This window comes from Lepidochelys olivacea, assembly GCF_965140295.1.
Source record: "Lepidochelys olivacea isolate rLepOli2 genome assembly, chromosome: 14".
NCBI classification, from domain to species: Eukaryota; Metazoa; Chordata; order Testudines; family Cheloniidae; genus Lepidochelys; species Lepidochelys olivacea.
This window is the reverse complement of record NC_140424.1, coordinates 1,027,120-1,054,023: the sequence shown is the minus strand read 5'-3', so window position 1 is coordinate 1,054,023 and position 26,904 is coordinate 1,027,120. Positions and strand designations below refer to the sequence as shown.

The 26,904-nt window shown below is 63.5% G+C and overlaps 2 protein-coding genes across 11 annotated transcripts; one reads left to right on the top strand and one right to left on the bottom strand.

The window, feature by feature from the left end:
* Positions 1-1,373: 1,373 nt before the first annotated feature.
* On the top strand, positions 1,374-9,093 carry LOC311531062 (uncharacterized protein). 2 transcript variants are annotated; one of them, XM_084648127.1, is made up of 8 exons: positions 1,374-1,528; positions 2,694-2,848; positions 3,559-3,642; positions 4,653-4,741; positions 5,824-6,009; positions 6,461-6,598; positions 6,804-6,996; positions 7,469-9,093. In XM_084648127.1, exons 1-8 carry the CDS (start codon positions 1,380-1,382, stop codon positions 7,774-7,776), a joined length of 1,302 nt encoding a protein of 433 aa, XP_084504253.1. In that variant the 5' UTR covers positions 1,374-1,379; the 3' UTR covers positions 7,777-9,093. The 2 variants fall into 2 exon arrangements, with proteins under 2 accessions (XP_084504253.1, XP_084504254.1); XM_084648128.1 differs by lacking the exon at positions 4,653-4,741 and having other exon boundaries at positions 5,828-6,009.
* A 10,482-nt stretch (positions 9,094-19,575) lies between these two features.
* Positions 19,576-26,813, bottom strand: AFMID (arylformamidase). 9 transcript variants are annotated; one of them, XR_014713934.1, is made up of 11 exons: positions 26,699-26,790; positions 25,095-25,298; positions 24,374-24,478; positions 24,201-24,249; positions 23,845-23,930; positions 23,693-23,765; positions 23,193-23,290; positions 22,497-22,575; positions 21,761-21,993; positions 20,441-20,545; positions 19,576-20,071 (listed from the first exon to the last, which is right to left on the bottom strand). XR_014713934.1 is itself a non-coding variant. In XM_084646505.1 (11 exons), exons 1-11 carry the CDS (start codon positions 26,726-26,728, stop codon positions 20,042-20,044), a joined length of 996 nt encoding a protein of 331 aa, XP_084502631.1. In that variant the 5' UTR covers positions 26,729-26,813; the 3' UTR covers positions 19,576-20,041. The 9 variants fall into 9 exon arrangements, 8 of the variants coding, with proteins under 8 accessions (XP_084502631.1, XP_084502634.1, XP_084502627.1 ...); XM_084646505.1 differs by having other exon boundaries at positions 20,441-20,562; positions 25,095-25,185; positions 26,699-26,813; XM_084646508.1 differs by having other exon boundaries at positions 21,858-21,993; positions 25,095-25,185; positions 26,699-26,812.
* Between the last annotated feature and the right edge of the window lie 91 nt (positions 26,814-26,904).

Sequence of the window (26,904 nt, the reverse complement as noted above, 5' to 3'; positions counted from 1 at the left end):
AGAGCACAACTGGGACTTCAGCCAGCAGGGGCAGAGGGAGCTTCCCAGAGACAGGGATGGGTTCACTGGGGTCAGGACAGGATAGCAGGGAGGGCACCTGGGAATGAGGGCCCTTACTTGATTTCTTTAGCCACTGGCATAGGGCAGCACTCCCTCCCCTCTCCTCCCCTAGCCAGGTCCCCGGCACCAAACACACATGCAGAACCGGGGCCATGCTGATGGTCTGCAGCCAAGGGGGCCAGAGAAGGAGTTCCCCTCCCTGCTGGGGATGGAGCAGGGTGATGGTGAGTCAGACCCTGCCTCTGTCCCTGCCACAGGTACTCTTACACTTGGCCAGAGAGACTCCTGCAGAGTAATTGTCTTCGGGTGTCAGCAAATGGCATCAAGCAGTCAGTAACATCAGAACATGTCCCCTGGGGACAGTAACCCGCTTGTAAGCCCCACTCCTTGCAGACCTCATCCGCCTCCCACTCCTGCCACGGGCAAACCTCACATGGACAAAGCGTGCCAATGCTGCACTTGGAACTGGGCTGCAGATTCCTGCATCTCCTCACCCATGCTTTGCCCTAGGAGGGCATTGGCTTGCCAAGGGATCAGAGTTAGCCCAGCTCATATCCCTGCCCTTGATTAGCCAGGCAGCCCCACTGCTCCGAGAAACCTGCATCAAAAGAAACACCGGCAGCCCTAACAGCCCAACGCGTCAGGGGACGCGTCCTCCTGGCAGCGGCTCAGCGACACCCCGCCTTCGAATGCGAGCTCTTTGGGGCAGAGGCCGCTCTCCCCCTGTGTCTGCACGGCCCCTGCCTGGACGGGGCCACCGCTCCGGGACATCACGGGCTGCCTTTGGGGCCTGCGGTCAGAGCCGAGCTGCCTCAGGCCTGCTCGAAACCTCACCCGGCTGGCGCCACCTGCCTGCCCAGGCACCTGCATGCCGCGGCGGCCCCCAGGCCTGGCCCAGCGACCCGGGTGGGGCGGGCAGCGCTGCCCCACACGGCCCCGGCCAGTTCTTCAGGAGCCCGTGTGCTTTGGACCCACAACGACACCTAACCACGGACATCCGCTCGCTCCCAGGCTCTGCGCCCGGTGGCTGCCGCCCGGAGCCACCCCCCGGGCTACGAACCGGGGCCTGGGCCCCTCGGGCAGCCCCACAGCGGAGGGGCCGGGAGCCCCCAGGTGGGGGGGGGCAAAGGGGGGGAGAGCCAGCCGGGAGGGCGGGGCGCCCGGCAGACCCCGCCCCCGGCCACGCCCCCGGGCTCTGGGTTCCAGCCCTGGCCGGGCGGGGGCTGCGGTTCCCAGCATGCCCTGCGGCCGGCACGGGGCGGCGCCGCTGCCGCAAGGCATGCTGGGCCCTGTAGTCCAGCTGGGCGCGCGGGGGGGCGATGCTGCGGCTGCTTCGCGTGGGTCGTGCCGCCGGGCGGGGGGGGCGCTCGCCTTGCAAGCCCCCCCCCGCCCCACGGCGCACCGGGGCGACCGGGCCTCCCTGCAAGGGGGGGGGCCCCGACCCGGCCCGGCGCGGCGCGGCCGACGGGTGCGTGGGGGGGACGGCCCGGGCGCGGCCTGGCCGCAGTGGGGGGAGAAGCCCGGGGGGGGCATTAGAGGCTTGGGAGAGGTGGGGGGCGAGGCTGGAGGGAGGCCGGGGGGAGAGGAGTGCGGGGGGGGAGGCCAGGGAGAGAGGGCAGGGGGGCAGGGGAGAGGCCGGGGGGAGAGGGCAGGGGAGCGGGGGGGGAAGCTGGGGGGGCAGGGGAGGCCAGGGAGAGAGAGCAGGGGGGGAGGCCGGGGGGGCAGGGGAGCGGCTGGGGGGAGAGGGCAGGGGAGCAGGGGGGGAGGCCAGGGGGAGAGGGCAGGGGAGGCCAGTGGGAGAGGCTGGGGGGGCAGGGGAGGCCAGGGAGAGAGAGCAGGGGGGGAGGCCGGGGGAGAGGGCAGGGGAGCGGGGGGAGAGGGCAGGGGGGCGGGGAGAGGGCAGGGGGGGCAGGGGAGAGGGGGGCAGGGGGGAGTCCGGGGGGGCAGGGGAGCAGCTGGGGGGAGAGGGCAGGGGAGCGGGGGGAGAGGGCAGGGGAGGCCAGTGGGAGAGGCCTGGGGGGGCAGGAGGGGAGGCCGGGGGGAGAGGGCAGGGGGGGCAGGGGAGAGGGGGGGCAGGGGAGCGGCTGGGGGGAGAGGGCAGGGGAGCAGGGGGGGAGGCCGGGGGGAGAGGGCAGGGGGGGCAGGGGAGCGGCTGGGGGGAGAGGGCAGGGGAGGCCAGTGGGAGAGGCCTGGGGGGGCAGGGGAGAGGCGGGGGGGAGAGAGCAGGAGGGGAGGCCGGGGGGAGAGGGCAGGGGAGCGGGGAGAGAGGGCAGGGGGGCAGGGGAGAGGCCGGGGGGAGAGGGCAGGGGGGGCAGGGGAGAGGGGGGGCAGGGGAGCGGCTGCGGGGAGAGGGCAGGGGAGCAGGGGGGGAGGCCGGGGGGAGAGGGCAGGGGAGGCCGGGGGGAGAGGGCAGGGGGGGCAGGGGAGAGGGGAGGCCGGGGGGGCAGGGGAGCGGCTGGGGGGAGAGGGCAGGGGAGCAGGGGGGGAGGCCGGGGGGAGAGGGCAGGGGAGGCCAGTGGGAGAGGCCTGGGGGGGCAGGGGAGAGGCCGGGGGGGGCTGGCCCAGCCAGGCCATCACAGACATTGCCTAGCCTGCCCGTTCCTCTCCAAGCTGGTTGTGCTGTCCCACCCCAGCCCCTCGCCGCCGGCCCCACGCAGCTGGGGGGCCCAGCCCTATGTGGTGGATCTGCGCAGCGACACAGTGACCCGGCCCAGCGCGGAGATGAGACAGGCCATGGCCCAGGCCGAGGTGGGGGATGACGACTATGGGGAGGACCCGACAGTCAATGGTGAGGCCTGGGGGCAGCGCTGTGGTGACCGGGCCCCGGTGGCTGGGACACCCCCACTCAGAGCCAGAGAGTGGGCTGCCCTGGCCCCCCCGCAGACCCCTGCTCCCACAGACGTGCCCAGCCCCAGGGTGGGGCCAGCCCTCCCCTCTGCAGGTAGCCGGGGTGGGTCACAAGCAGGACAACACAGTGGCAGCAGCTGTGGGGAGCCCAGAGCGGAACCGCACGGAGAGGAGGGGCCGGGGGAGGGCAGGTGTGTAGGGCAGGGGGGCCGAGCATCAGCTTCCAGGAACAGATCCCATGGGGCTGTGAACTCGGGCTCCCCCTCCCCCCCACATCAGGTGGGCAGATGCTGCTTCTGCAGGGGCTTCCTGGTACACTCTCGAAGTCTGGTCATGAGCAGAACGAGTGCCCAGCCCCTCCCTTCTCCTGCCAGGGCTGGGGCAGGGACCCACTGAACCCCGAGCAAATCACCTGCCAGGGCAGCAGGGGTCAATGCAGTGGGTCTCGGCCAAGCTGGAGGGCTCCAGGGTGACAGGAACCCCCTGCTCGGTCCCTGTGCTACCCCCACCCCCAAAGGGCAGACGGATTCTGTGAGCTGCCCCACTGGTTGCTGCCGTGAGGGGCACATTGCTGGCACGTTCTCTTGTTCGCATGCCGCCCCAAGTGCTAATGACCCCCCCGCGCGCGCCCCTGTGACCCTTTCCATGCAGAGCTGCAGCACGTGGCCGCCCAGCTCCTAGGAACGGAGGAGGCTTTGTTTGTGCCAACGTCGACCATGGCAAACCTCATTGCTGGTGAGTCCCGTGGGGCGGGCAGACCAGCGCAGCGCTGGCTGGCTACGAGCCAGCTGCCGGGCTCTTCCATAGCACCCCCTGAGCAGCGGCTCGGCAAGTGGCTCTTGGCTGCCGCGGGCCTGGGAAGTGTGTCTCTGCCAAATTAAAGCTTCAGCCCCAGCCTCTCCCAGCAAGGGGGTGCCGTGGGGAACAGGGAGCGCTGACTGTGGGGGGAGCCCCCAGCTACTCCCGCCCCAGCCTGTCCCAGCAGGGGGTGCCATGGGGAACAGGGAGTGCTGACTGTGTGGGGAGCTCCCAGCTACTCCCAGCCCAGCCTGTCCCAGCAGGGGGTGCTGTGGGGAGCTGGGCAGGAGCACTGATGGTAGGGGGGAGTTCACGGCTAATCCCTCCACAGCAGGGGGTGCTGTGGGGGGCAGGGCTGGAGTGCTGACTGTGGGGGGAGCCCCCAGCTACTCCCGCCCCAGCCTGTCCCAGCAGGGGGTGCTGTGGGGGGCAGGGCAGGAGCACTGACGGTGGCGAGGAAGCTCACAGCTAATCCCACCCCAGCCTGTCCCAGCAGGGGGTGCTGTGGGGGGCAGGGCAGGAGCACTGACGGGGGGGTGTGGGGAAGCTGCCAGCTAATCCCACCCCAGCCACTTGCAGCAGGGGCTGCTGTGGCGGACAAGGCAAGCACCAGTTGTTCAGGGGCAGCCGGGACTGTTTCAAGTGCCCCTGTGGTTGAGCGATGGGGTGGCCAGTCCCTGGCCCCAGGGGCTCAGTCAGCAGCTGGCTTTTGTGGCAGCTGCTCCCCAGGAGACAGGGAGGCACACGGCACATCTTGGTGAAGGGGAATGCCAAAGCAGCCCCTGCTGGGCCCACAATCTGCCTGTCTATGGGGCCAGAGCCCTGCTGCTTTGTGCCCCACACGGCTCGGCCCCCTGGAGCTGCTCCTGACGTGCTCCCCCCAGTCTGTCTACCAAGGCCCCACCCATCCCCCTCCTGTCCCCCTTCACTGCCCTCTCTTGTCCCAGTGATGTGCCATTGCCAGCGAAGGGGGGCTCAGCTGCTCGTCGGGAGGGAGGCCCATCTGCACGTCTTCGAACAGGGAGGGGTTGCTCAGGTATGCGGTGCACTTGGGCCTGGCTTGGGCACCCTCCCCTGGCTAAGGAAACCGCAGGGCGCTGCCCTGTTGCCTCAGGGCAGCTTTGGATGGTCTGGAATGGGTGGGTCAGATTCTGATCCCGTTTGGGGAGTGCTGCCCCAAACCCTCCCGGCATGGAGGGAAGGGCCAAGGGATGCACGAGGAGCATCCCCCACCTCTGCATGGTCCCAGCTGGGGAGAGTCTTGTATGCTCACTGCCTGGGCAGGGCCGTGCACACACACTGTGTCTGTCGTGAGCAGGGGAGCAGAGCGGGGTCCGAACCCCAGCAGGGCCTGAATCTCAGAAACAAATCCCCATGTGGCTGCTGTCCCAGTGTCTGCATGTGCGCGGATGGCCTGGTGTGGGGCCAGAGGCTTTGCCCCTGCCCCATCGCTCTAACATGGAGGGGGGCAGGTGTCTCTAGTGGAGGGGGTGTGGGACGGGGCCACAGGGGGGCAGCACTGGGCCAAGTTCTCAGGCAGGTCACAGTAGGACTGTGAATCCTGGCCAGCTGCTGCCCCCCTGTGGCCACTCGCAGCAGCAACCGTGGGGGAAAGAATGCCCTGCCAGGCTTTGCCCGAGGAGCTCTGTGTTCCTCCGCCCCGGGGTGCCCGGCTGTCCCCTGCCCCACCCCCTCGGCCTCTGGTGCTTCAGGCCTCTACCAAGGTTCCGGCTTTTCTTGGCTTGCTGTTAAATGAGCGGTCATGGGGCTGGTTCTGTGCAAACCCAGGGCTCAACCCCTCACTCGGGTGATGTGCTCAGCAGCCGCAGGCCATGGCAGAAGACCACACTGCGGGTAGCATCAGGGTGCAAGGGCTGAGCACAGGATTCCCGGGAACACCCAGGGCTGGGAGAGATCGGGGAGGTGTGGGATGGAGATGTAGTGGGGGTAGGATAGGTTTGGAGCAGGGGTGGGGCGGGGACACCTTGGAGTTATATGTGGAAGTGAGCCATGGTCAGATGTTTCTTTCCCACTCTGGTGAACATGGCTCGCTGGGACAGAGCGTGGCTTTGGGTGCCCTCGGGCCTGCCCACACTCACCATGCTGTCCCGGGCATAGGTAGCTGGGGTCCATTCCCAGGTGCTGCAGGATCTGCCAGATGGCACCTTGGACCTCGACGAGCTGGAGTCGACAGTCCGTGCGGGTTATGGCAGCCGGTACCACCCTCGCTCAGTGCTCATCTGCCTGGAGAACACCCACAACTCTGCAGGGGGCCGGGTGCTCCCCCTTGCCTACCTCAGGGAGGTGCGTCTCGCAGTCCACGAGTGCGCTGTTCTCAGCGCAGCCCGTCCTGCTGCCTGGCTCCTGGAGCTGGCATGAGAAGCTTCCTGTGGGGTGGCACCATCGGCCCTGGCCTCAGCCCCAAGGTGCCGTCTGGGGCTCCTGGTCTGGTGGTTCAAGAGCCAACTCCTGCCCCGCCTGCTAACTCGGAGCAGCTGGGCCAACTGCCCTCTGTGCCCTGTATCACAGGGGTGCGCTGGCTGGGGGATGCAGCCACCCACGTATGCTCGGCCCCAAAGGCAGGGCCTTATCTGAGACTGAGTGGCTGGGCTGGGTGTCGAGGGCAGGGTGGGGCAGCAGGCTACACAAAGCCACAGCCTTGCCATGGGCCCTGAGTCCAGCCTCTGGCAGCTCTCTGGGGCTCCGCATCCAGCTGCTTCCACTGGCCCTGGCCTCACCACGTTCTCCTCTCCAGGTGCGCCTGCTTGCTGACCGCTACAGGCTGCATATCCACATGGACGGGGCACGGCTGATGAATGCAGCTGTGGCCCAAGGTGTCGCCCCAGCTCAGATCACCCAGCACTGCGACTCCGTCTCCCTCTGCTTCTCCAAGGTGTGTCCGGAGACGGGGGGTGCAGGGAAGGTGACGCACCACGGAGCAGGTCCCCAGGGCCAGCTGGGAGGGGCATGAGACAGCTCCAGGGGGAGCCCACTCTGAGACAGGCAGCAGATACCCAGGAGTCAGGGTGGGAGGCCCCTTTGGGGCACGGGGTGGTTCCCTTGGGGGCCAGCTCTGACTTCCTCTCTTGGCAGTGCAGGGGCTGGGTGCCCCGGCCGGAGCACTGGTTGCTGGTTGCAGAGAGTTCGTGGCAGAGGCCTGGCGCATGCGGAAGCTGCTTGGTGGAGGGATGCGCCAGGCAGGGGTGCTGGCGGCAGCTGCCCGCGTAGGGCTGGAGCGCATGGAGGAGACGCTGCAGAGAGACCACGGCAACGCCCGCAGCTTCGCCCAAGGTGCCGGCAGGTGCCCTGCTCCAGAAGCGAGGCCAAGGGCTTTGTGACTATGGGTGGGGGAGGGGATAGGCTGGACCCTGCTGGGCAGGAGCCCAGGACACATTGCCCCTGGCTCGGGGAAGCTGAGGTTGGCCCAGTTCAGTCAGGGATAACCCTGGTGTCCTGGCCCCATCCTCCTCTTTGTCCCTCAGCACGTGCCTGGCTCAGGCCTGGGAGCTCAGCTTGGGCACAGAAAGGCTGTGGGGTTTGCCTGCCCTGGGAGGGTAAGGGATCCAGCTAGGGGCTCCCAGGAGCGTCAAAAGGGGAAGCTGGTGCCTTCCCTGCAGCTCCCCCGGCCCCATCTCCTGTGAGCAGAGGAGGGATGGGCCCCTCACTGTTTTACCCCAGGGCCTGCAGAATCCCTCTGCGCCATGGGGGGCAAGCCTGGCGCTGGTTCAGGCACAGCCTAACAGCATGTGTCCTTCACCCCCAGGCGTCTGGGAGCTTGGCTCGCCCATCTGCTCTGTCGACCCCTCGGCCGTGGAGACCAACATGGTGCTGGTGACGGTGGCTGTGCCCTGGCTGTCCCCTGAGGAGCTGTGTGAGCGCATGCAGGCGGTGAGCGAGGAGGAGGTGGCTGAGACAGGGCGTGCTGTCAGCGTGCGGCTGTTCCCATGGGCCGCGCGCTCCCTGCGGGCCGTCTGGCACTGTGACGTCTCCGCACAGGACACCCAGCTGGCAGCCAACAAGCTGAAATTTGTGGCCGAGCAGTGCAGGCGGGAGCGAGGTGCTGCACCCTAGAGCGGGCAGGAGGGGTGCACCCAGGCCAGACAGGAGACTGTCCCCGCCTCTGCCCTTTGGAGCCCAGGGCTGCCAAGCAAGGATCGAACATCCCAGCGCGAGCTGGGGGCCCAGCCTGCCCAGCGCCTCCTGCCCAGCAGGATGCCACTGGCTGGCCTCCCACATGGGAACCACAGCCACTTGGCCCACATGGCCGGCTCCAGCCACAGTGCAGCGGAGTCGGGGCTTGCCTGTCTGGGCCAGCCCCACTCGGGGAATGGAGCCAGCCAGGGCCATGGCAGTGGGAGTTAAACGGGGCATGGCCCTAGTGGTTGCATTACCCAGCCCGATGACTGAGCCATGCCGGGCTGCACTGCCCCTGAGCCTCCTGCTCACCTGTCTACACGTCACCGGCCCAGCCAGAAGCTGCTCACTGCTCCAAACACAGGAGCAGGCCTTCCCCACGCTGCCAGAGACCTCTGTGGATGCAGTGCTGCTGCCAGTTGAAACAGGGCCTTGGCCCCTCTTCCCACAGTGCCTCTGGAGGTATCCCACAATCTAGTGTGACAGCTTCCCAGGGGCCTGGGGGCAAGGCCGGGAGCCGCGGATCCCTGCCCATAGGGATGTGCGCCATGGGCCCTGCACACAGGGCAGCGTGACCAACAGCTCTAGGATTTCTGGGTGCCCGCTACACCCAGGGAACGTGTGAGGACCTACACCCTGGAGCCTGGCAGCTGGGCTCCAGGCTCTGGAGTCTGCTGTAGAGGATGCACGGCTGGAAGCGCTGGTGCAGCGTGCTTTGCTCAGTGCCTTTGCTGGCGCGGCAGGTTTGCACCCGTTGGTTGCTGGAGCTGACAGCCAGTCCCCTCAGCTGCCAGCTGGGCAGCTTCCTTCAGGCACTGAATCCCGCTGTGCCTCCTGGGCGCACGTGACCCCATACCCCCGGATCTGCAGCCTGCCTGTGGGCTCTGGCTGGAGTTTAAGGTGCTGGTCGTGACCCACAAGCCCTAAGCGGCCCGCCTGAGGGATTGACCCTGCCCATGCGGTGCTGCCACAGCTGGGTCCCAGTGATACGGGGGGGGGGGGCAGGGGCAGGGCATTCTCCATGCGGGTACTGAGCCCCTGGAACGTGCTATGAAGCAGCCCACCGGGGGCCATGCTGAGAGAGCCCTGGTGGAAGGGGGCAGGGCTGGGGCACCCCATGATGGAGTCTCTGCAGTTCCTGGTTGAACGCTCCCTTTCCTGGGGCTGGCTGCAGTTGTGGGCTGATGTGGGGGCGCCTGGAGCCTTGGAGAGGCTGCTCTACTTCCCTGTGGCTAAATAAAGAGCAAGCTCCTGGCCTGGCTTAGGGGTTTGTCTGCTAAGGCTGTATTAGTGCAGGGCTCCAGCTGGTCAGGAGCGCACTGCACCGTGGCTGCCAAAATTCAGTTTCTTCAGCAAGAGGCACCGCTGCGCCGCAGCCGGATGGGGCATACGGAGAGGGGTTCCGGGTGCTGCTCAGCCCTGCTCCTTCCCAGGCCGGGAGATCCAGCCCCTGGGGCCAAGGCAGTGCTGCAGCAGCCCTTGCGGCAGAGGGGTGGCTGCAAGGCCGTGCAGGCAGAGGCCGGGCCTCCAGTTCTCTCAGCCCCCAGGGGTTGTGGTAGCCTGGGGCCTGGGAGGGGTGGGAGGCTCCGGGGACAGACAGGTGCTAGCTATGGAATCAGAGAGGAACCTTTTATTGGGACATGCTGGGCAGAGGACAGGAGGCCAGATGCTCTGGCAGTGGGAGGGCGGCTGAAGCAGTGGCAGCCCCGGCAGCAGGGGGCTGTGGCAGGCTGCAAGCAGAGGAGCCTCAGGCTGGGGCTGACTGCCCCTTGGCCCTGCTTCCTTCACCCCAGGCTTGGCCTTGCTCTGACGGGTGCTCTGCTGTCCAGGTCTTCCACGAGCCATGGCTGAGCATGGTGCAGCGGCCCTGTGCTCTCACCTTGTCCCCACCATTCTCCCTGCAGCTGCCTGGCTCTGTGTGGGGAGGGTGTAGGCCCCCTCTAACAGGCTGGCCTCCATCGTAGCCAGGGTCCATTGGATCGAGGGGAGCTGGCCACCAGGTCCATCCCCAAGTCACTGGCTCAGCCCCAAGAACTCAGAGAATCCAGGCTGTAGCCAGCAGCACCAGGGGGTGGAGAGTCAGTCTGGGCCCGCTGCTGTGGGGCTTTAGCCTCTGCCCACTACCCTCCCAGCAGCAGGGACTGCAATGCAGAGGGCCTGCAGCTGGGTGTGTGGGGCACGGGGTGGCAGAAAGGTCAGTCCCAAAGAAGCTGCAGATGGCGGAGCGCTGGGGTGTCCCTGCCCGTTTCCCTGCGGCTCAGATGGCCACGGAGCGTGTGGCTTGCTGCAGGCTGAGGAGCCGAGCAGCGAGGAGGAGGAGGGAGCCGGCCAGCACCTCAGTGCTGAAGGAGAGCCAGGCCAGTGCCATGGACCAGCCAAAGCTGATGCGGACGTGGCCAAAGTCCTGCTGGTTGTACATGCGGACGGTCTCGGCGAAGGCCGCCCCAGAGTAGCTGATGTAGACGCTGATCCCCGACAGTGTCAGCAGGCCTGCGAGAGGCAGAGAAGGCAGGGCTCGGTGCTGGCCTGGGGCCCTGGCCAGGTCCACCACAGCTGCGATTGGGCCAGTCTGGTGCCATGGCAGCAGCAAACTGGGAACGGTTTTGGTGGCCTCACGGTGCAGCCCCTGATGCTCGCTGGTGGCCATTCTGACCATTGTCCAAGCCCAAGCCCTGCCACCCTCAGGAAGGTGGACAGGGAACTCACCAGCTGCCTGGGAGTTCCAGGTTCCTTTGGCACCCCGCACACCCAGCCCCACGTCTCCAGAGGCGCTGCCCAGAGCTCCCGGGGAGGCTGTGTGGTGCAGGGCACTGATCCCTGCTGGCAGTGCCAGCAAGCACCAAGGCGGCGCATCCAGGAGCAACAGCTGGCAGCTGCTGCTTTGCCCCCATCTCTGCCCAGGAGACTGTCGTGTCTGCAGAAAAGTCTGCTGGTGGCTGCATCTGAGAAATGCTGGCTGAGACCCTCCTGACCTGAGTGCTGCCCCCCGGCACACGCTGCAGCCCTCCTAGGATTGCAGCCAGCCGCCTGCCTAGAGGCTGCAGGTACCCCACTCTGACCCCTTCGCATGGGTCTCCGTGCGCCTGGAAGCACTGGAAGGTCTCCCTCAATGCACTGGGAGGGAACCCCAGAGCAGCTCAGCTTTCTGCAGCACAATGAGCCACGGGATACGTGCCTGGACGTTCTGGGGACCCCACAGGGGCGCATGGGACCAGCGAGGCCGCAGCACCTTGCACATGGCTTTGCAGTGCAGCTGCTGCCAGCCAGGCTCAGCAAAGCTGGGGGCTCAGCTGAGGTGACTGCATGATGGAGCCTCTGTTCCTGTCTGCACTGGGGGGAGCCCTGCCCTGCTGCGGGGGGAGCAACCCCCCGTAACAGACTGGTGCAGCTACCCCAGCGATGGGGGCAGACGCGTGCTGGTGAACGAACAAGAGGAGTCATTGCCCTGTGTAGATGCGAGACAGAGCGAGCGACAGGGTAATTACTGAGCCTTCCAGCTGGGAGACAGCTGGGGGGGCCCAAACAGCCCAGCTCCAGAACGCCTGGCTCCGTTGAGTATGGTGCCTGGGTAGCTGTTTGCCTCTCCCCTCGAAGCCACGTGATGAGCTCTCCCATGGTGCAGTCACACCCAAGGGGTGGGGATGCCTGGGGCAGCCACATGGCCTGGCCCTGTGATCACAAGCTCCAGAGACCAGCCCGGGACCGGGAAGAGCTGAGGTGGGATTCAAAAGGCCCAGTGAGGGAATGCAGCTGGCACGCCTCCCATGGCAAAGAACCAGGCCATGGGGCGAATCTCTAATAATGCTCAAAGGGGCACCTAAGTTGCTCCTCTCTGGCCACTTGTCAGCAAATCAGTCACAGCTGAGCTGGTAACAAATGGGAGAGATTCCCTGGCCGTCCCCAGGGTGCCCCCTCCCTCACACCCCCAGTCACCCCCGGCCCCAGCTGAGGTTCAGGGTCAGGCAGGAATTGGTACGAAGCACATCTGTTGAGCAACAGGGAGCTCAGCAAAGGGAAGTGGGAGATATCTGGCTTCCGGGGGTTACAGTGAGACTCTGCACCTACAGTAGAGAGTCACCCCAGGCTCTGGCGTGGCCCAGAGGGGCAGCTCCCCAACCCAGTAGCCCCCCCCCCCACCTTGCCAGCAGTCCTGGCTGCTCCCGGCACAGCACCGCCGAAGGAGAAGAAAGAAGGGGGTGGGGAGATTTCCCATCAGAGGAACCGCAGCTTTACAGAGCTCCCTGCACTGGGGTCCTGATGGGGTCCAGTCCCTAGAGAGCGCAGAGCAGCCAGGCCCAGGGAGAGCTGCCCCCACGCTGGTCACGTGGCTGGGAGCAGCCACAGAGGGTGGCTTAGCACCATGCCTCTGGTACCAAGCGTGCAATCTCGCGCCCAGCCCTGACCCCAGCACTCTCGCCTGACGCTGCTCACGGCACGGCCCTGGGTTGGATACCTGGCACGTTACGGCCCTCAAAGCAAAAAGCTTCCCGGTTATTCACTCTCCTTTGGCCACAGAGGGGCTGGAAGAATCCTGCCTGCCCCCCAGCCAGCCTGGAGCGAGACAGGGCTCTGGGCACGGCACATGGGGTGAGGGAGAGACATCCCAGGCCAGGGCCAAAGAGAGCAGCTACTGGTGAGGGGGTGAAGAGGCCAGCCCTGCCCCAAGGGGATGAGACAGGCAGTGCCAGGCTCTCCGCCTGCATCAGACTCCCATCCCCCCAGGGCCAGGGCAACAGAGCACCAGAGGCCCACACTGGTCTGTCTCTGCGTGTCCCCCGAGGCGAGGCTCAGCAGGGAAAGGGGGGTCCCAGCCCCAAACCCCCACCTTCCCCTCAGCCAGCAGGTGCCCCTCCCTCGCCTGCCATGACGCAGATGCAAGGATGGGTCCAAGGGACAATTCAAACCACAGTCCAAAAATGTGCTTAATTTAGAGGCTGGGCAGCAGCTCCCTGAGAGAGCCGGGGGCAGGACTGGGCAGCCCAGAGCTCATCCCCAACTACTGGCAGAGAACCCGGCAGCTGGCCCTGGCCCCACACTGGCCTCACCCGTGTCGCTTAGCCCTGATAGGCATGAGTGCAAACAGGAGGGGTTACTAAGCCAATCCTGCTAGAGCCACAAACTACCCTCTCCCACCAGGGGGCCCACATGCTTCTCTCCTGCTCAGGCTGAAAACGTAAACTCCCCCCAGCAGGAGCCAGTCGGTGCTCAGGACTCTGGTTCTATTTGTACAGCGCCTAGCGCAAAGAGGGTGCTGCTGATCCACAACAGGGTAAAGAGCAACATGCCACCACCTCTGGCAGAGCCCCTCCCCCACCCAGGGCTGCAGGGGTCCTGCCCGTTACCCATGGGCTGGGAACTGAGCTCCCGGTGAGCTCAGGGTCACTTTGCGGCCATTTCCTTGGGTCAGTGGCGGGGCAGTGTGGCTCCGTGGTGGCCTGTATTGGGCAGTGGTCTGTAGCTCTCTGCTCAGGGAATCATCCCCCCTCCCCCCCGCCGCATTGCAGTTCTGTGCCCAGCCCCACATCCCAGCAGCAGCAAGGAGAGAACCCAGGGCCAGAGGCACACCAGCTGGCAGGGCCACCAGGGGAAAATCCAGGGTACTGTCCAAGCACCTTCAGCTTCGTCTGTGCTAGTTAAACCAGGACCCGGGTTGCGCCCCTGCCAGCACGGGGCAGCAGGGCTTGGAGCTGGGCAGGACCCCGTGGTGGAGCCCCCTGAGCAGCGAGTGCGACAGTGGGAGATGGCTGAAAACCCGTCGCAGCCTCAGCAACTCCACAGCACGTTCCCAGTGGCTGCCGCAGCACCTGGGCCCCTGGCTGCTCCCTGCAGGGACTGAGCCCCCGAGAGAGCCTGTGGCCTGCACGTCCCCCTGCGTTGCCCACGCACGCCGGCCGCAGGCACTCACCTCCCAGCAGCAAGTAGGAGCCTGTGAAGAGCAGCAGCTGGCGGCTTTGTGCCAAGGAACTGACAACGCCACAGATCCAGCCGAGGACGAGGAGGATGAGGCTGAGTGGCAGCATGACCACGAAGGCCCGGTGCATGCCTGCCAAGGACACAGTGAGGTGGCCTCCGGAGGCAGTACACGCCCTGGCTTCAGGCTGCTCAGACGGAAGTGGCCGTAACACAGGTCTCTGCCCTGCACTGTGCCCACCAGGAGGGATGAGCCTCAACTGTTCCAGGCCTTGCCCTGGGCACTGGCCCCGGCACAGCCCCGTCCTGCTCCCCTTCCTGCAGCCAACGCAGGGACCCAGCACAGGGACACCTGAGTGTGGGCGTCCTGAGCAGAGCCCCCCATGGAGCAGCACACTGGGCACCCCTCCCCCCCGTGAGCAAGCCTGGGACAACTTCCCTCCTGGGGGCCAGGGCGACTCACAGATAAGATGCTGCAGTGACGTGGGCACCTCTTGGCTCTCGCTCCCAAATGGGTCAATCAGTGGGATGCAGACATTCCTGCCTGGAAAGGAGAGGAGAAAATAAACCAGCCCCCAGCCGGGACATAACGGGGGTCCTCTGGCCTGTGTTATACAGGAGGCCAGATGACACCATCCTAACGGTTTCATCTGCCTCAAATCTATGACTCTGGAAAGCGGGGTGTGGGGGAGGTGGTGAGGAGAGAAGCTTTATGGAGGATTTACAGCCCCCAGGGCAGGGACCCCAACATCCATGGGGATCTGCTGGGGGCCAAGCCAGGGATGGGCGTTGGGGCTAAGGGGACAATTTCACTAGTGGGTAGAGAGCTCCCCATGCGGGTGGCATTGCTCAGCTCAGTGAAAGCTCTCAGCAGGGAGCTCAGGGCTGGGGTACAGATGTGGGAGCTGGGGCCTCCTGCACCTGGCTGGGGGTGGACCTGCAGCTGTTAGTTCTGTGTTAGCCAACCGCCCTTCTCTCTGGAGGAGTCTCTGAAATGCAGAGAGCCCCATGCACCCACCCACTCCTCAGAAACCTTTATGGAGCCTTCCTGCCCCTGTGACAGCAGGAACCCCCCTCCCATGGCGTTCTCTCTGGGATCCCCATGGCCACCTCTGCCCCAGCAGGGCTGGGAACTCCCCAGGGCAGTGCTGTACATGCCAATCATGCCATCACCTCCTCTTCCTGCCCCGAAGTAGGGCTCTCGCCCACTGCAGGTACGGAATTCCCTCCCTGTGGAAGGGATGCTCCTGTCTGCCCCATGCCCTGAGAGCAGCTGCAGGCCTGGGTTCTGGAGTTCTGGTCCCAAAGCCACCTGCCCTGTCTGAGGCCAAGCCAGGGCTCTGTGCGTGGCCACAGGAGGAGCTAACAGGAAGATGGGGACCTCATGCAGCCAATCCCTGGATGCCATACTCCCCTGACAGGGCACAGCTCCTAGGCAAGGCATGAGAGTGTAGTTCCCTTTTGCCGGGGATGGCTCCTGCAGGAGAGCTCAGTGCAAAGCCAGCACCTGCAGGTGTGTTTGGAGAATTTAGCGTCAGGCTCCAGCCTCCCATGCACACTAAAGTGGCACATCAAGAAGCAGAAACTCTAGCCGCCAGGACCCAGCAGAGCAGCAGTGACTGGATGCAACACCACATGGGACAGTCGTTAATGAACCTCTGAGCCCCCCCTGAGAAGCAGCTGCCCAATAACGAGATCCCAGGAGCATGCCCCTCGGCTCTGCGGGGAGGTCTGGCATGTGGCCCACTGGAATGAAAGGCAGCATGAAGGGGCCCTCTGACCTGCCTGGCTGGGGGCACAGCGCCCTGCAAACTGACAGGAGCCCTGGGGAACAGGGAAAGGATCCAGTCGGCAGCAGCCCCTGTGACAGGCCTGCTCCGGGGACCCTAATGAGACACAAGTAATTGCAACGCAAGGTCTGCGAACCGGCAGCAGCAGCCCTGACCCAGAGTACAGCGAGGCGCTGTCTCCTTGGGGCTATTCTACAAGCCCCCCTCACCAGTGGGGGCTGCTCCTGCCGGCCCCCACCCCCCAACCCCGGCAAGAAGTGGGAGCTGCCCTGGGTAGGAGACATCTTGCCCTGGGCACAGCCCCTCCCCACATCCCCTGGCAGGTTCCATGCCCCCAGGAGGGACAGGGACATTACAACTGGAGAGGCCAGCAGCTGGTCACTTCCCTTCCTGGGGCCCTCTGCTCAGCCCTGCTAGCCAAGTCCTTAGCTGCCCTCCCCTCACCACAGGGCAGCAGGACAGGGCTGTGGTGCTAGGTGCGGGACACAGGGATGGGCCCAAGGTCACCGAGGCCTGTGGTGGGAGCAGAGAATCCGGGCTCCAGTCCCAGGCTGGCGCCTGAACTCCTGGGGAGCAAAGCCCCGGAAAGGCTGGGGGGCCAGTGACTTCCGCAGACAATTATCAGCAATTAAACCAGCTGCTGCTGTCTCCTGGGCCAGGCTCAGGGCAGGAGACGCTGGGAGACCGGCTGAGCGCTGCTCCCCCGCCCCGCACACACGATCCGCCCAGGTGCTGCCCGATCCGCCCAGGTGCTGGCACCAGGAACCCCTGGCTGAGGTGGTCTCTCTCCCATACAGGGCTACAGTGGCTCTCAGCCCCCTCCCACTCCGTACTCACTCTGGCAGCGCCCTGCCGGTCTCCAGAACCAGGCGCCCAGGTTAGCTCCTCACCTCTCCCCGCAGGGCCCCGGTCCCGTCTGTCTCTCCAGCCCGGACCGCAGGCGCGCATGGGAACCCGAGCCCAGCGGACCGCGCTCTGCGCCCCTGGGCAGGGGACTTGCCGGACAGGGGAGGCGGGAGCGCCGCAGGGAGGGGGCCGCGGGCAGCTCCCCGCCGGTGTGCTCAGCAGCTGCTCACGGCGGGGCCGGGGAGCCAAGGGGGCCGGGAAGAAGCCGAGGGCCCCCGCCCAGCTGGCACTGAAGGGCGAGGCGCGCCGGCCCCGAGGCAGGCTCGCAGCGCGCACCCCGCGCTCCCGGGGGCGGAACGCCGCGGGGTGCCGGGACCGCACCCTGGGGGGGGGTTCAGGGTCACTGCTTCTGGGGAAGCTCACGGCAGCGCCGGCCCGCAGCTGCCTCAACGCCCGGAGGCGCGGGAGCCCGGGAGGAGGCTGATGGAGCGCCGATAAATGCGGGTCCCCGGCGGGGAACCGGGGCTGGCAGGGTGGGGGTGCCCGAGCCGACGGCGGGGTCCCGGCGCCCGTTACCTTCGCAGACCCGCCAGAGCCCAGAGTGGGAGCTGAGCGGCTCCGGGTCCCGCGCCGGGTCCACCCGCACCAGGTACCAATAGTCCGACCCGACGGCCGCGGCCAGGAGCCCGAAGCTGAGGGCGCCGCTGAGCGCAGCGCCCAGACACAGGGCGCCCGCGGGCAGCGCGCCTCGCCCCAGCCCCATCCCCGCCCGGCCAGCCGCGCCGCTCCTCACCCGGCCCCCGGCCGCTCTGGGGAGCAGGGGTCGGTGCGCCGCCTCCGGCGTCCGGGAGCCTGACAGCCCGGCGGGGGCGCTGCGCTGGGGCCGGGCCGTGCAGACCGGCGGGCGCGGACCCTGGGCGCAGGGGGCCCAGCACTTCGCACCCGCGAAGCCGATGCCCGCTCGGAGGCTGTTAACCCCCGCGGGAAAGGGCCCCGCGGCTCGGCTCCGCGGGCTGCGACCCCCTCGGCCCCGGTTCACGGGCCCCCGCGCAAGGTGCACGTGCTGTGGACACGGGAGCCTCCGGGGTCCGGCCAGGCGCCCCCCGGCACAGAGCGCCCTGCAGCGGCTGGCACTGGACTGCGGGGCCCAGCGTGTGCCCATCCCTCCGCATCGGGCCTGGGCTGCTCTCCCCGGGCCTGAGCTGGCCGCGAACCCGCACCTGCCGTTCACCGGCCGGGCCGGACCTGGAGGCGCGGGAGAGACGCAGAAAGTGGCCTTGGCGCCCTCTCCCCAGGGGCCGGAGCTCTGCAGCGCCCGGCAGCCTCTGGCAGCTCGGGGAGGCAGAGCAGAGCCCGAGGAGCCGCTTCCCCTGCCAGGGCCTGGGGGTACAGAGAACAGGACCCCTCAGCCGGGTCCATTTTGGGGGGCAGTAAGCCAGACAACCCCGTCTGCCCTTCACTCCATGTCCCAGCCAGCCCCAAACTGAAACTCCCTCCAGCCCCTCCTCCTCTGGGCTTTGTTCCTTTCCCGGGCCAGGAGGGCACCTGATTCCTTTGTTCTCCAACCCTTTAGCTCTCATCTCCCAGGGGGGAAGGGCCCAGGCCATCAGTTGCCAGGAAACAGGGTGTCGGCCATTCTCTGTGTCCAGACCCCTGCCCACACCTGCCCTCCAGGGCTCTGCAATGATCATACATCCTTACCCCACCCCCTAGATACTTCAGAACTGCCTAGGGGAAACTGAGGCACCTCCACACTATTCAGAGGAAACATTAAGAACAGTCCCACTTCGTCACAGGGTCCCCACAGGTGGGTAGGATCTCACACAGGGGGTGGGCCCAGTCTCTCCTGCCCCATGACCAGAACTGGGGGGTGGGGGGGACGAAGGGGGCAGGCAAAACCGCAGGCAGCGCTCTCAGGCCCGGTGCAGTCATGGCAGCAGGAGGGACGGGGCACTTCGGGGGGTTGCTGGGAGCAGCTGTGCACGGTAGCCTGGGCGATGTTGTCCTCTGGTCTTTGGCAAGGCCACATTTGCTCCTCCCCATTGGGGCTGTTCCAGGGGAAAGAGCCTTGTGCGTGAACAATACATTATAGAGAAACTAGCCATGGGCTGGTGGGGGCAGGCACTGAGGGGTGTTGGACCCACAAGGGTGGACAGTCAAGGGGTCAGTGTTGAGGGTGCATTGGGGCAAAGGGGGCATTTACCCACGGAGGAGATGGGTTGACACATTCTGGCCGGGGCACTACTAATTCCAGGGGGAGCGATGGATGTAGCCAGTGCGGACGTGGGCGGTGGTACAAGGCACTGTGGGGACAGCAGAGTCGGGAGGACAAAGTTCACTCTGCCCAGGGACAGGGCCCTAGCCACACAAACTCCTTGCTCCTGCCATGGCCCCCTGTCATCAGGGAATCAAACAGTCCTCATGGTGAAACTGCCAGTGACTGTCAGGAAAGTGGTGCCATTAGGCTCCCCAGCCAGCAGGAGAAGCACTGCACTCAGCTGGAGCCCCACACAGGTGTGGGTAAACCAAACCAAACAGCCAGCTGCGGGGCTGCGGGGTACCACTACCCCCACGCGGACCGGAGCAGGCTCTAGTATACTGTGAATGACATGCACCGAGGCTTCACTCAGCTCACCTGAGAAGAGAGGGGGCAAAGGTAACATTATTCACCTTTCCACCAGGAAGCAACAGTAGCTGGTTTTGTCCCTGGAGCAAGTTAGAACAGCCCCAGGGTTGCCTATACCAGATGAAATCATCCCCTCTGGCCCGATCATTGGAGCACAGCACGTTTCAGCCCCACCCCTCCCATATCTTATGCAAGGCAGGGGGAGGGGGGCGCGGGGCGAGAAGCAGGTGGCGGCTATACCAACCTTGCCATAAGCTCAGGAAATCCCCAGTGGCCACTTCAGTGCAGCTTTAAGTCCCCTTTGCTCTGCTGCAGCAGCACAGAGGGCCTTGACCTGGTGCTCTACGGGCAGTTACCTAAGGGCTAGGCCTCATGCAGAGTACTGGATAAGGGTTCTACTACTGCTGCCAGCTGTGGGAAATCTCTTTTAGCTCAGCTGCTAGAGCTCTGTGGTTTTGGAGGAGATGGCGCAGTTGATTTATACAGTAATAGTGTCTTGCCTGAACTCATGGATTTATTACAAGGCCATTTCCCCAGGAGAGAGGTTTATACGAAAGCAGCAGCTGTTATTTATGTTCAGATTTTATTTAATATTCACAAGAACCAGTTCCAGGGAAATTGTGAGGGGGCAACTGCACAGTGGAGCCAGACAGCCGGGGAGAGCCCCACTGGACTGTCTGGCCAGTATGCTGCAGCCAGGTGTCAGCCCGTGTGACAAGGGTGATGTGCCCAGCAAACCTGGCACAAGAACCACTGGCCCCATTGAGAATATTCTAATAGGCCCCACTAGAGTTGGCCCTTCTCTGTTCCAGCCAGCACCAGGGATTGCACCGAACTGGAAGTGGAGAGTCAGGGAGGGGCAGAAAAGGCAAATGTCTGTCCCAAGCAGCCGGGGCACTTTTGACAGGGCTGCACAAGGGACATGCTAGTCTTGCCCCAGGAACAGGAAGTGTCAGACGGGACCAGGCAGCGACTGATCGTCAGTGGGACTGTGGGTTGCAGCCTCCATTTTGCCACCATCACTTTCAAATCATGCTCTTGAAATCATGTTCAAAATCACCTGAAATGTTAAGGAACAAGAATCCCGTAAACAAGAGGCGGCTGGGCCTTGCTCGCTGCAGCACGGTGTCTGTGAGCAGGAGAGACGAGTCACCCAGTCCCCCCCACACTGATCCACCCCTTGCTCTTTGTCACGCACTGGCCAGCCTTGCTAATGAGCAGAGCCCTGCCCCGGCACCAGGCTCTGCACTCGCCCACACCTGACACAGCTGAGGCACAGACCAGCATCAGAACCGCCAGGTGGCAATAGGTCTAGGAGGCAGCCTCCCCATCGCCAAGCTGATCTTGGCTGGTAGTCTCCAACCCCGAGCCAAGCCCACAAGAGCTCTGGTGGCCCTAGTGCCCACAGGGAGCCCACCTACCTCCTTACCTGAGTCAGGATATAGCCCCCCTGGTATAACTTCTCAATGACGTCAAAGTGATCTGTGTCAGCAATGTCCAGCAGAGAGACTCTCCAGCCAGCTGAGCGCAAGGCCTGGAGAGAAGAGACAGCTGAGAGAAAGACCAGGCACTTCAGGGAGGAGGTGGCTGCTCCTCCACACAGGAGCCAGGCACCAGGGTGAGGGAGATGAGAGGAAGCAGCAGCCCTGCCCCAAGAGCTCCCAACTGGAGCAAATGCCACCCAGCAGGGAGTGGGGCATCCTCTCCCTGAACAAACAGGCCCATCAGAGAAACTAGCCCCCCACCCAACACCAACCCCCGGGGAGTTCTCCTCTCTGCTGGATCCCTCACTGCGGTGGGAGAGGCAGTCTCCTATTATACGGCTCTATGAGCCACACTGAGTCATCGCTTGGATGGGAGGCTGAAGGGGGCCAGGCAGCACAGGCAATGGGTCTCCCTGCTGCATGAGAGTCATTCTAGGCCATTCTCCAAGAGGCAGACGACAGAACAGAGCATCCCACCACCCTCCCGGATCAGGTTCCTCGCTGCCTGCTCCAGCTCTTGCAGGCTCCCATCCAAACACTGGCCCCGCCAGAACCTGCTTAGCTTACAAGCTGGAAGGAAAGCCAGGCCTGAAGTGGGACAGCCTGCAAAGTGCACCTCTTTCAGGCAGTCACCCCCACTAAAGGAAGGGGTGGAAAAGCAAATGCCCTTGGGGGCCAGCCCAGCTCTCTGAGCTGAACAAATCCCCTCTCTGCTCTGGCTGCCCCTGGGTAGCTCCGCCTAGGCTACCACCAGCCCAGGCTAGAGGCCTTCTCCCTGTATCTGGGAATCCCTGACTTAAGCCTGCCGCCAGTTAGTGGTTACCTCAAGGGCTCCCGCTCAGGCAGGGCCAGGCCAGCTAGTGACTACTTGTGTTCAAAGTAGTTTGCCAAACCCACCCTGCCCTAGCCAGCCAGGGTTTCTCCACCCCATCGCACAGACCTTGAGGGAAAATCTAGGGGTGCAGAAAGTGACCAGTCAGGGCAGAGCCAAAGCCCCAACTCCTTAGGGATGGGAGGCCCCAGAGAGGTTTCCAGCTGGGCGCCATGTGGCAAGGGTGCAATGAGAAACAAGGTGGATGAGGTAATATCTTCTATGGGACCACCTTCTGCTGGGGAGAGAGACGCGCCTGAGCTACACAGAGCTCTTCTTCAGGGCTGGTCTCCTGGACCAACAGAAGTTGGTCCCATAAAAGATATTATCTCAGACCATGTGTCTCTAATATCCTGGGACACCTGCAAGCGAGGGTGGAAAGAGTCTACTGAACTGGGCTGGGGTCCTGCCGCTGACTTCCCCTCGCACGCCCGAGGATGCACACACGCGAGCGTGAAACGTAAAGATGGTGGGGCTGCTGGGAGCAGAACCTGGAAATACTCTTGGGATTGTCTGTGGAATTCTGGCGAGTCGTGTTGGGCCACAGCGATCAGCACCTCACAGGCCTTCCTGGCAGGCTTTGCTGCTGTCACACACAGGACGGGGCTGTTCCTCCGGGCGACCTCCCTGGGTAGAGACATAGTGTCACTGCAGAGCAGTCAGACCCACAGGGGAGGAGCAGGCCTGGGGGGCAGCACGCACAGCCTGTCAGCCCGCTATGGTGGGGAGGGACTTTCCTCTGGGCACAGGGGAAGCCAGTCTTCATGTTCACACTGCACAGCACATACCGGTACTGCCTGCGTGTGCCTGGGAAGGGGCTGAGTATGCACACGCAGGAGGTGTGGGCAGGAGCAGGGTACGCCCAGCCTGTGCTTACAAGGGGTGCGCATGTACCCAGGTTTGTGTCCACGGACCGCAGGGTACTGCCCCAGTAGTAGAAGGGGGCGGGCGCACGTGGCTTGGAGCAGGGGAATGCATGAGTGCTGCATAGGTGTGGGGCACACCCATGGGCAGGGGGTACAGGAACAAGGGGCATGCGGGCAGGGGCAAGCTGCCCGAGTGTTCCTGATTGTGAGTTCTGTGGCTGTCTCTGTGGAGGGCATGCTAGCTCTGGACCCCAGGGCGCTCACCGGCTCATCTGGAGCAGGTTGTTCACGGAGGTGTGCGTGATGGGTTCAAGGTCATAGACTCCACTCACCAGAAAAGCTCCTGGAAAATAAAAACACCCTAATCTGCGTGAGGCCTGCCTCACTCCCCAGCACAGGGGGAATTTCCTCTCTGGCCTGTACCTCACCACGGTTTTCCAGGTCACTGCTCAGGGCAGGGTGAGACACCTACCCCTGAAGGCCACGGCAGGGCCGCACCAGTAAGCATGCTCTGGAGGGCACTGCACACTCAGACCTGGAGGGAGAGATGGCACCTGGGACGGGAGCTTGGAGACAGAGACACACTGTGGTTCCCTCGTGCTCCCACTGTCTGTTTGTTGTATCCCCATTTGGTCTCCAGTTTCACACATAAACAGAAAGATTCTTGGGGCGGAGACAACCGATTACATGTTCGTAAACTGCCTGACAATATGGGGCCCTGGCCGCTCGATGCTACCACACTACAGACCTGGGCAAAAGAGGCTGCTAGGCAGAGTCCATACGGAACATGGATACGCTCTGCTCTCTTCACTCCTCAGCAGAACAGAGCCACGTGGCTGGAGTGGAAAGGGGTGTAATGCATCATGGCTCAATGAGCCCATCCAATGAGCAAACCCTGCTTTATGGGGCATGGAGCACAGTGGAGGGGTGGGGAGGGTCCCTAGGGAAACCTGGCACTACCTTTTATGTCTGGTGTCACTCCGTACTCCTCCCAGTCAGTTGAGAGCACCATGGCTGCCAGGTGAGCCCCTGCTGAGTGTCCACACAGGTAAACTCCGCTAGACAGGGTGAGGGTAGACAGAAGGAGCTGTGAGCGGGGAGATAGGGGGACTAGGGTCTGCGCATCCAGCTGTGGGGCTCCCCTTTGGAATGGAGGAGCCTGCGTAGCCTGACAGAGTCAGAGTACGAACGTGGCAGCATTCCGAGCAGTGGGGTCAGAAAAGCCGGATTAGTTCTCATCTGCTCCCGTCCCCCACCCCATCAAGAGGAGAGTACAGTCGTGCATGTCTCCAGAGTCCTACTCCTCAGGGTCCATCCACATGTACTCACTACCACAGTTCCCTAATGCTGTGCGAAATGCCTTCAGCATGATCTGCCTTGACGTGGCCTCCTCCTGCCGTGGGCCCTGCAGGTTGGCAAGGACAGCGGAACGAGTGCCCAGGAGCCATACGCTGCCCTACCTGATCTTTGAATACTGCTGCACAATGAAGGCCACACTGCGCCGAACCTGCGCCACCATCAGATCCAGGTGGCCTAGGCAGAGAGCACGAAGTGAGGAGGGGCCACAGGGCCGAGGAGAGGAGATGCTGTTCCCACTTCCGGCACCCCTTACCTTTTGGAGCCAGATCATATCCAACCGCCACCACCGCAATGCCCTGTGTCACCAGAGGAGGCGTTATAAAGCCCGACACCTCCTTACTGGGGAAGAGAAACCCTGGTGAGTCACATGCTCAACTGCATGGGATGTAGCCAAGCAGCTCCCCTGTGCCCAAAGCACCTCCCGAGACAGGGCCAGTCACAGAGATGTTCCAAGGGGGGCAGATTATCTGCCTGTTGGACCTGCAGCACCCAGGACAGGCCTAGCTCCAACTCTTTTTACTCCTGAGGAGGAAGTTCTGGGGCTAGGGCTGAGCCACTCACACAGGTTCCCCCGCCCACAAATAACTCCCTGAAAAGGACTTGCCTCACCTTAAAAACTGCCAGTATCCACCGTGGATGTACAGGACGAGTGGGAAGGCTGCAAGGAACAACAAAGGGTAACCTGGCAGGCAAGCCATGCTGCATGTTCCCTCCACTTCCCCCCTCTCTGTTCTCCCAGCTCCTCTTGCTTTCATCCCGCTCACCTGCCTCTCCCCATTTACCTTCAGAGGGATCTGTGGGTAAGTAAATGTCCAGTTTCTCCCCATCACTACCCCCGTAAGGGACATGTAGCAAGGTCTGCATGGTGGCCTGGGCCCTCCTGGTGCCTGTGAGCAGAACGAAGGACAAACTAAATACACTGGCTGCTCCATGGTGCAGCAGGCAAGCAGCCCCCTCACCCCTCCCTGGCTCCCAGACTCTCTGTCTCTCAGCTCTGATCCAGGAGCCTGTCTGTTTCTGCAGCTCTCCGGCACCGCATCCCCCTTTGCCAAGCCACCACCCTGCAGTCCAAACCCTCTTAAATCCCCACCTGCTTCTGTGGGGCCCACAAGGGGGTTGGTAGTTTACAAACAAAGGCCCCCAAGTCACCCTGTTTGGGTGGCCTAGTGGGTCCTGCCATGGGGGTCTCTTTCTCATCTCTGCCAGCTCTTTGGGGTTGGGGCTCTCTTTGGATTTGTGTCTCACAGAATCCAAGCACGAGCATCATCAAACAAATAGAACAGAGCAGGCAGAGCAAGTGGGCCCAGCACAGGAGCCAGTCTGGGGCTGGAAGCTCACCTAGTAACCTGCCAGTGCCCCCCAGCTCTCAGCAGCCCTATACGCTACTCTGCACCTGAGATGCTCTCTCTGCACAATATGTGTCACATCTGCATCCATTTCTCCACCCTTTGCTCTGTGGGAAGCTTGTTCCCTGGCAAAACCATCTGCCTGCTGGCCCTTTACCTTCAGTCACCTCCCTGACATGGGCCTCTATCACAGCCTCCTTGTCCATGCGGTGAGACCACCGGCTGGGGGCATACTGCTTCTCTAGCTCCTGCAGGGAACACGCCACAAATCCAGACATGCACAATGGGGCCAACACAGCTAGATTTTTATCTTCTTGCCTGCAAATGAGTTTCTGGTCCGACAAAGCTGCTGTTTCTGGGACTGGAGAGAAGGGCAGAGCAGGAGCCACCCAGAGAGAAGGCAAACAGAATGTGGAATTGACTCCCAGCATTAAAAATCTCCAGCTATTGTTGTTGTGTGAAGTGAGTCTGTAAACTAGCATTCAGGCTAGAATAGCAGGGGACTGTGGGTCAGGATTGAGGGGCTGTGACAAAGCGGGACTGTTCTTAATGTTTCCTCTGAATACTGTAGGGGTGCCTCAGTTTCCCCTATGCATTTCTTAAGTCTCTAGGTGGTGGGATAAGGGGGTGTAATTGTTGCAGAGCAAAGGGGCCAGTGTACATAAATGGCTGACACTCTATCTTTTTTTTTTTTTTTTTTCTCCACGATATACATCTGAGGAAGTGAGCTGTAGCTCAGGAAAGCTCATGCTCTAATAAATTGGTTAGTCTCTAAGGTGCCACAAGTCCTCCTTTTCTTTTTGCGAATACAGACTAACACAGCTGTTACTCTGAACTCTATCTCCTGTCAACTGATGGCCTGGGCCCTTCCCCCCTGCAAGGTGAGAGCTAAAGGGTTGGAGAACAAAGGAATCAGGTGACCTCCTGGCCCCGGAAAGGGACAAAGCCCAGAGGAGGAGGGGCTGGAGGGTGAGTCAGTTTGGGGCTGGCTGGGGACGTGGAGTGAAGTGCAGATGGGGTTGTCTGGGTCACTGCCCCCCCCCCAAATGGACCCGGCTGAGGGGTCCTGTTCTCTGTACCTACAAGCTCTGTGTTAGACCATGTTCCTGTCGTCTAATAAACCTTCTTTTTACTGGCTGGCTGAGAGTCACGTCTGACTGCGAAGTTGGGGGGCAGGACCCTCTGGCTTCCCCAGGACCCCGCCTGGGTGTACTCGCTGTGGGAAGCGCACGGAGGGGCAGAGGATGCTGAATGCTCTGAGGTCAGACCCAGGAAGGGGGGGAAGTTGTGTGAGCTTCTTGCCTTGCAGACAGGCTGCTCCCAGAGAGGAGGCTCCCCCAGAGTCCTGACTAGGTTCGTAGGGAGCAGTTCCAGAGCATCGCCCGGGGACCCCGTGACAGGGGCATTGGTAGAACTCTATGTGTGGGGGGAGCCCAGGGCTGGAATGGCAGGGGGATGGGGGCGGGAATTGAGAGACATCAGAAGAGGTGAGAGAGAGGGAGCCTAGGGCTGGAATAACGGGAACCAGGGAGCTGCAGGCTGGGACCGAGGGGAATTGGCAGAGCTGGGAGGAGAAGGTTATGCACACCAGTGGGGTCAGTCCCCAAGATAATGGAGCTGTTCCCAAATGAGGCTCCCTGGACTTTGATCTCCATGTCCTGAGAGTAGAGGGACAAGAAGTCACAAAGACAAAGCCGCTCTTAATTACCCCTCCTCCTCCAGGATCCTCTAGTCTGCAGCCTCCCCCAGTCCTCCCCTTACCTCCCTTGTCATTTCTTGCCATTTCCCCATGGCCAGGCTCGGGCTGCGACTCGCACAGGGGGGTGTCTCTCTGCATGGGACCAGCGCAAATCAAGGCGTGTCGGGGGCTGGCCTGGTCCCCATTGGCTGCTCAGAGGGCGGAGGGATTGTGGGACTGCCCCAAGCCGGCCAGCGAAGTGCCAGGCTCAGGAAGGTGCTGGGGGACT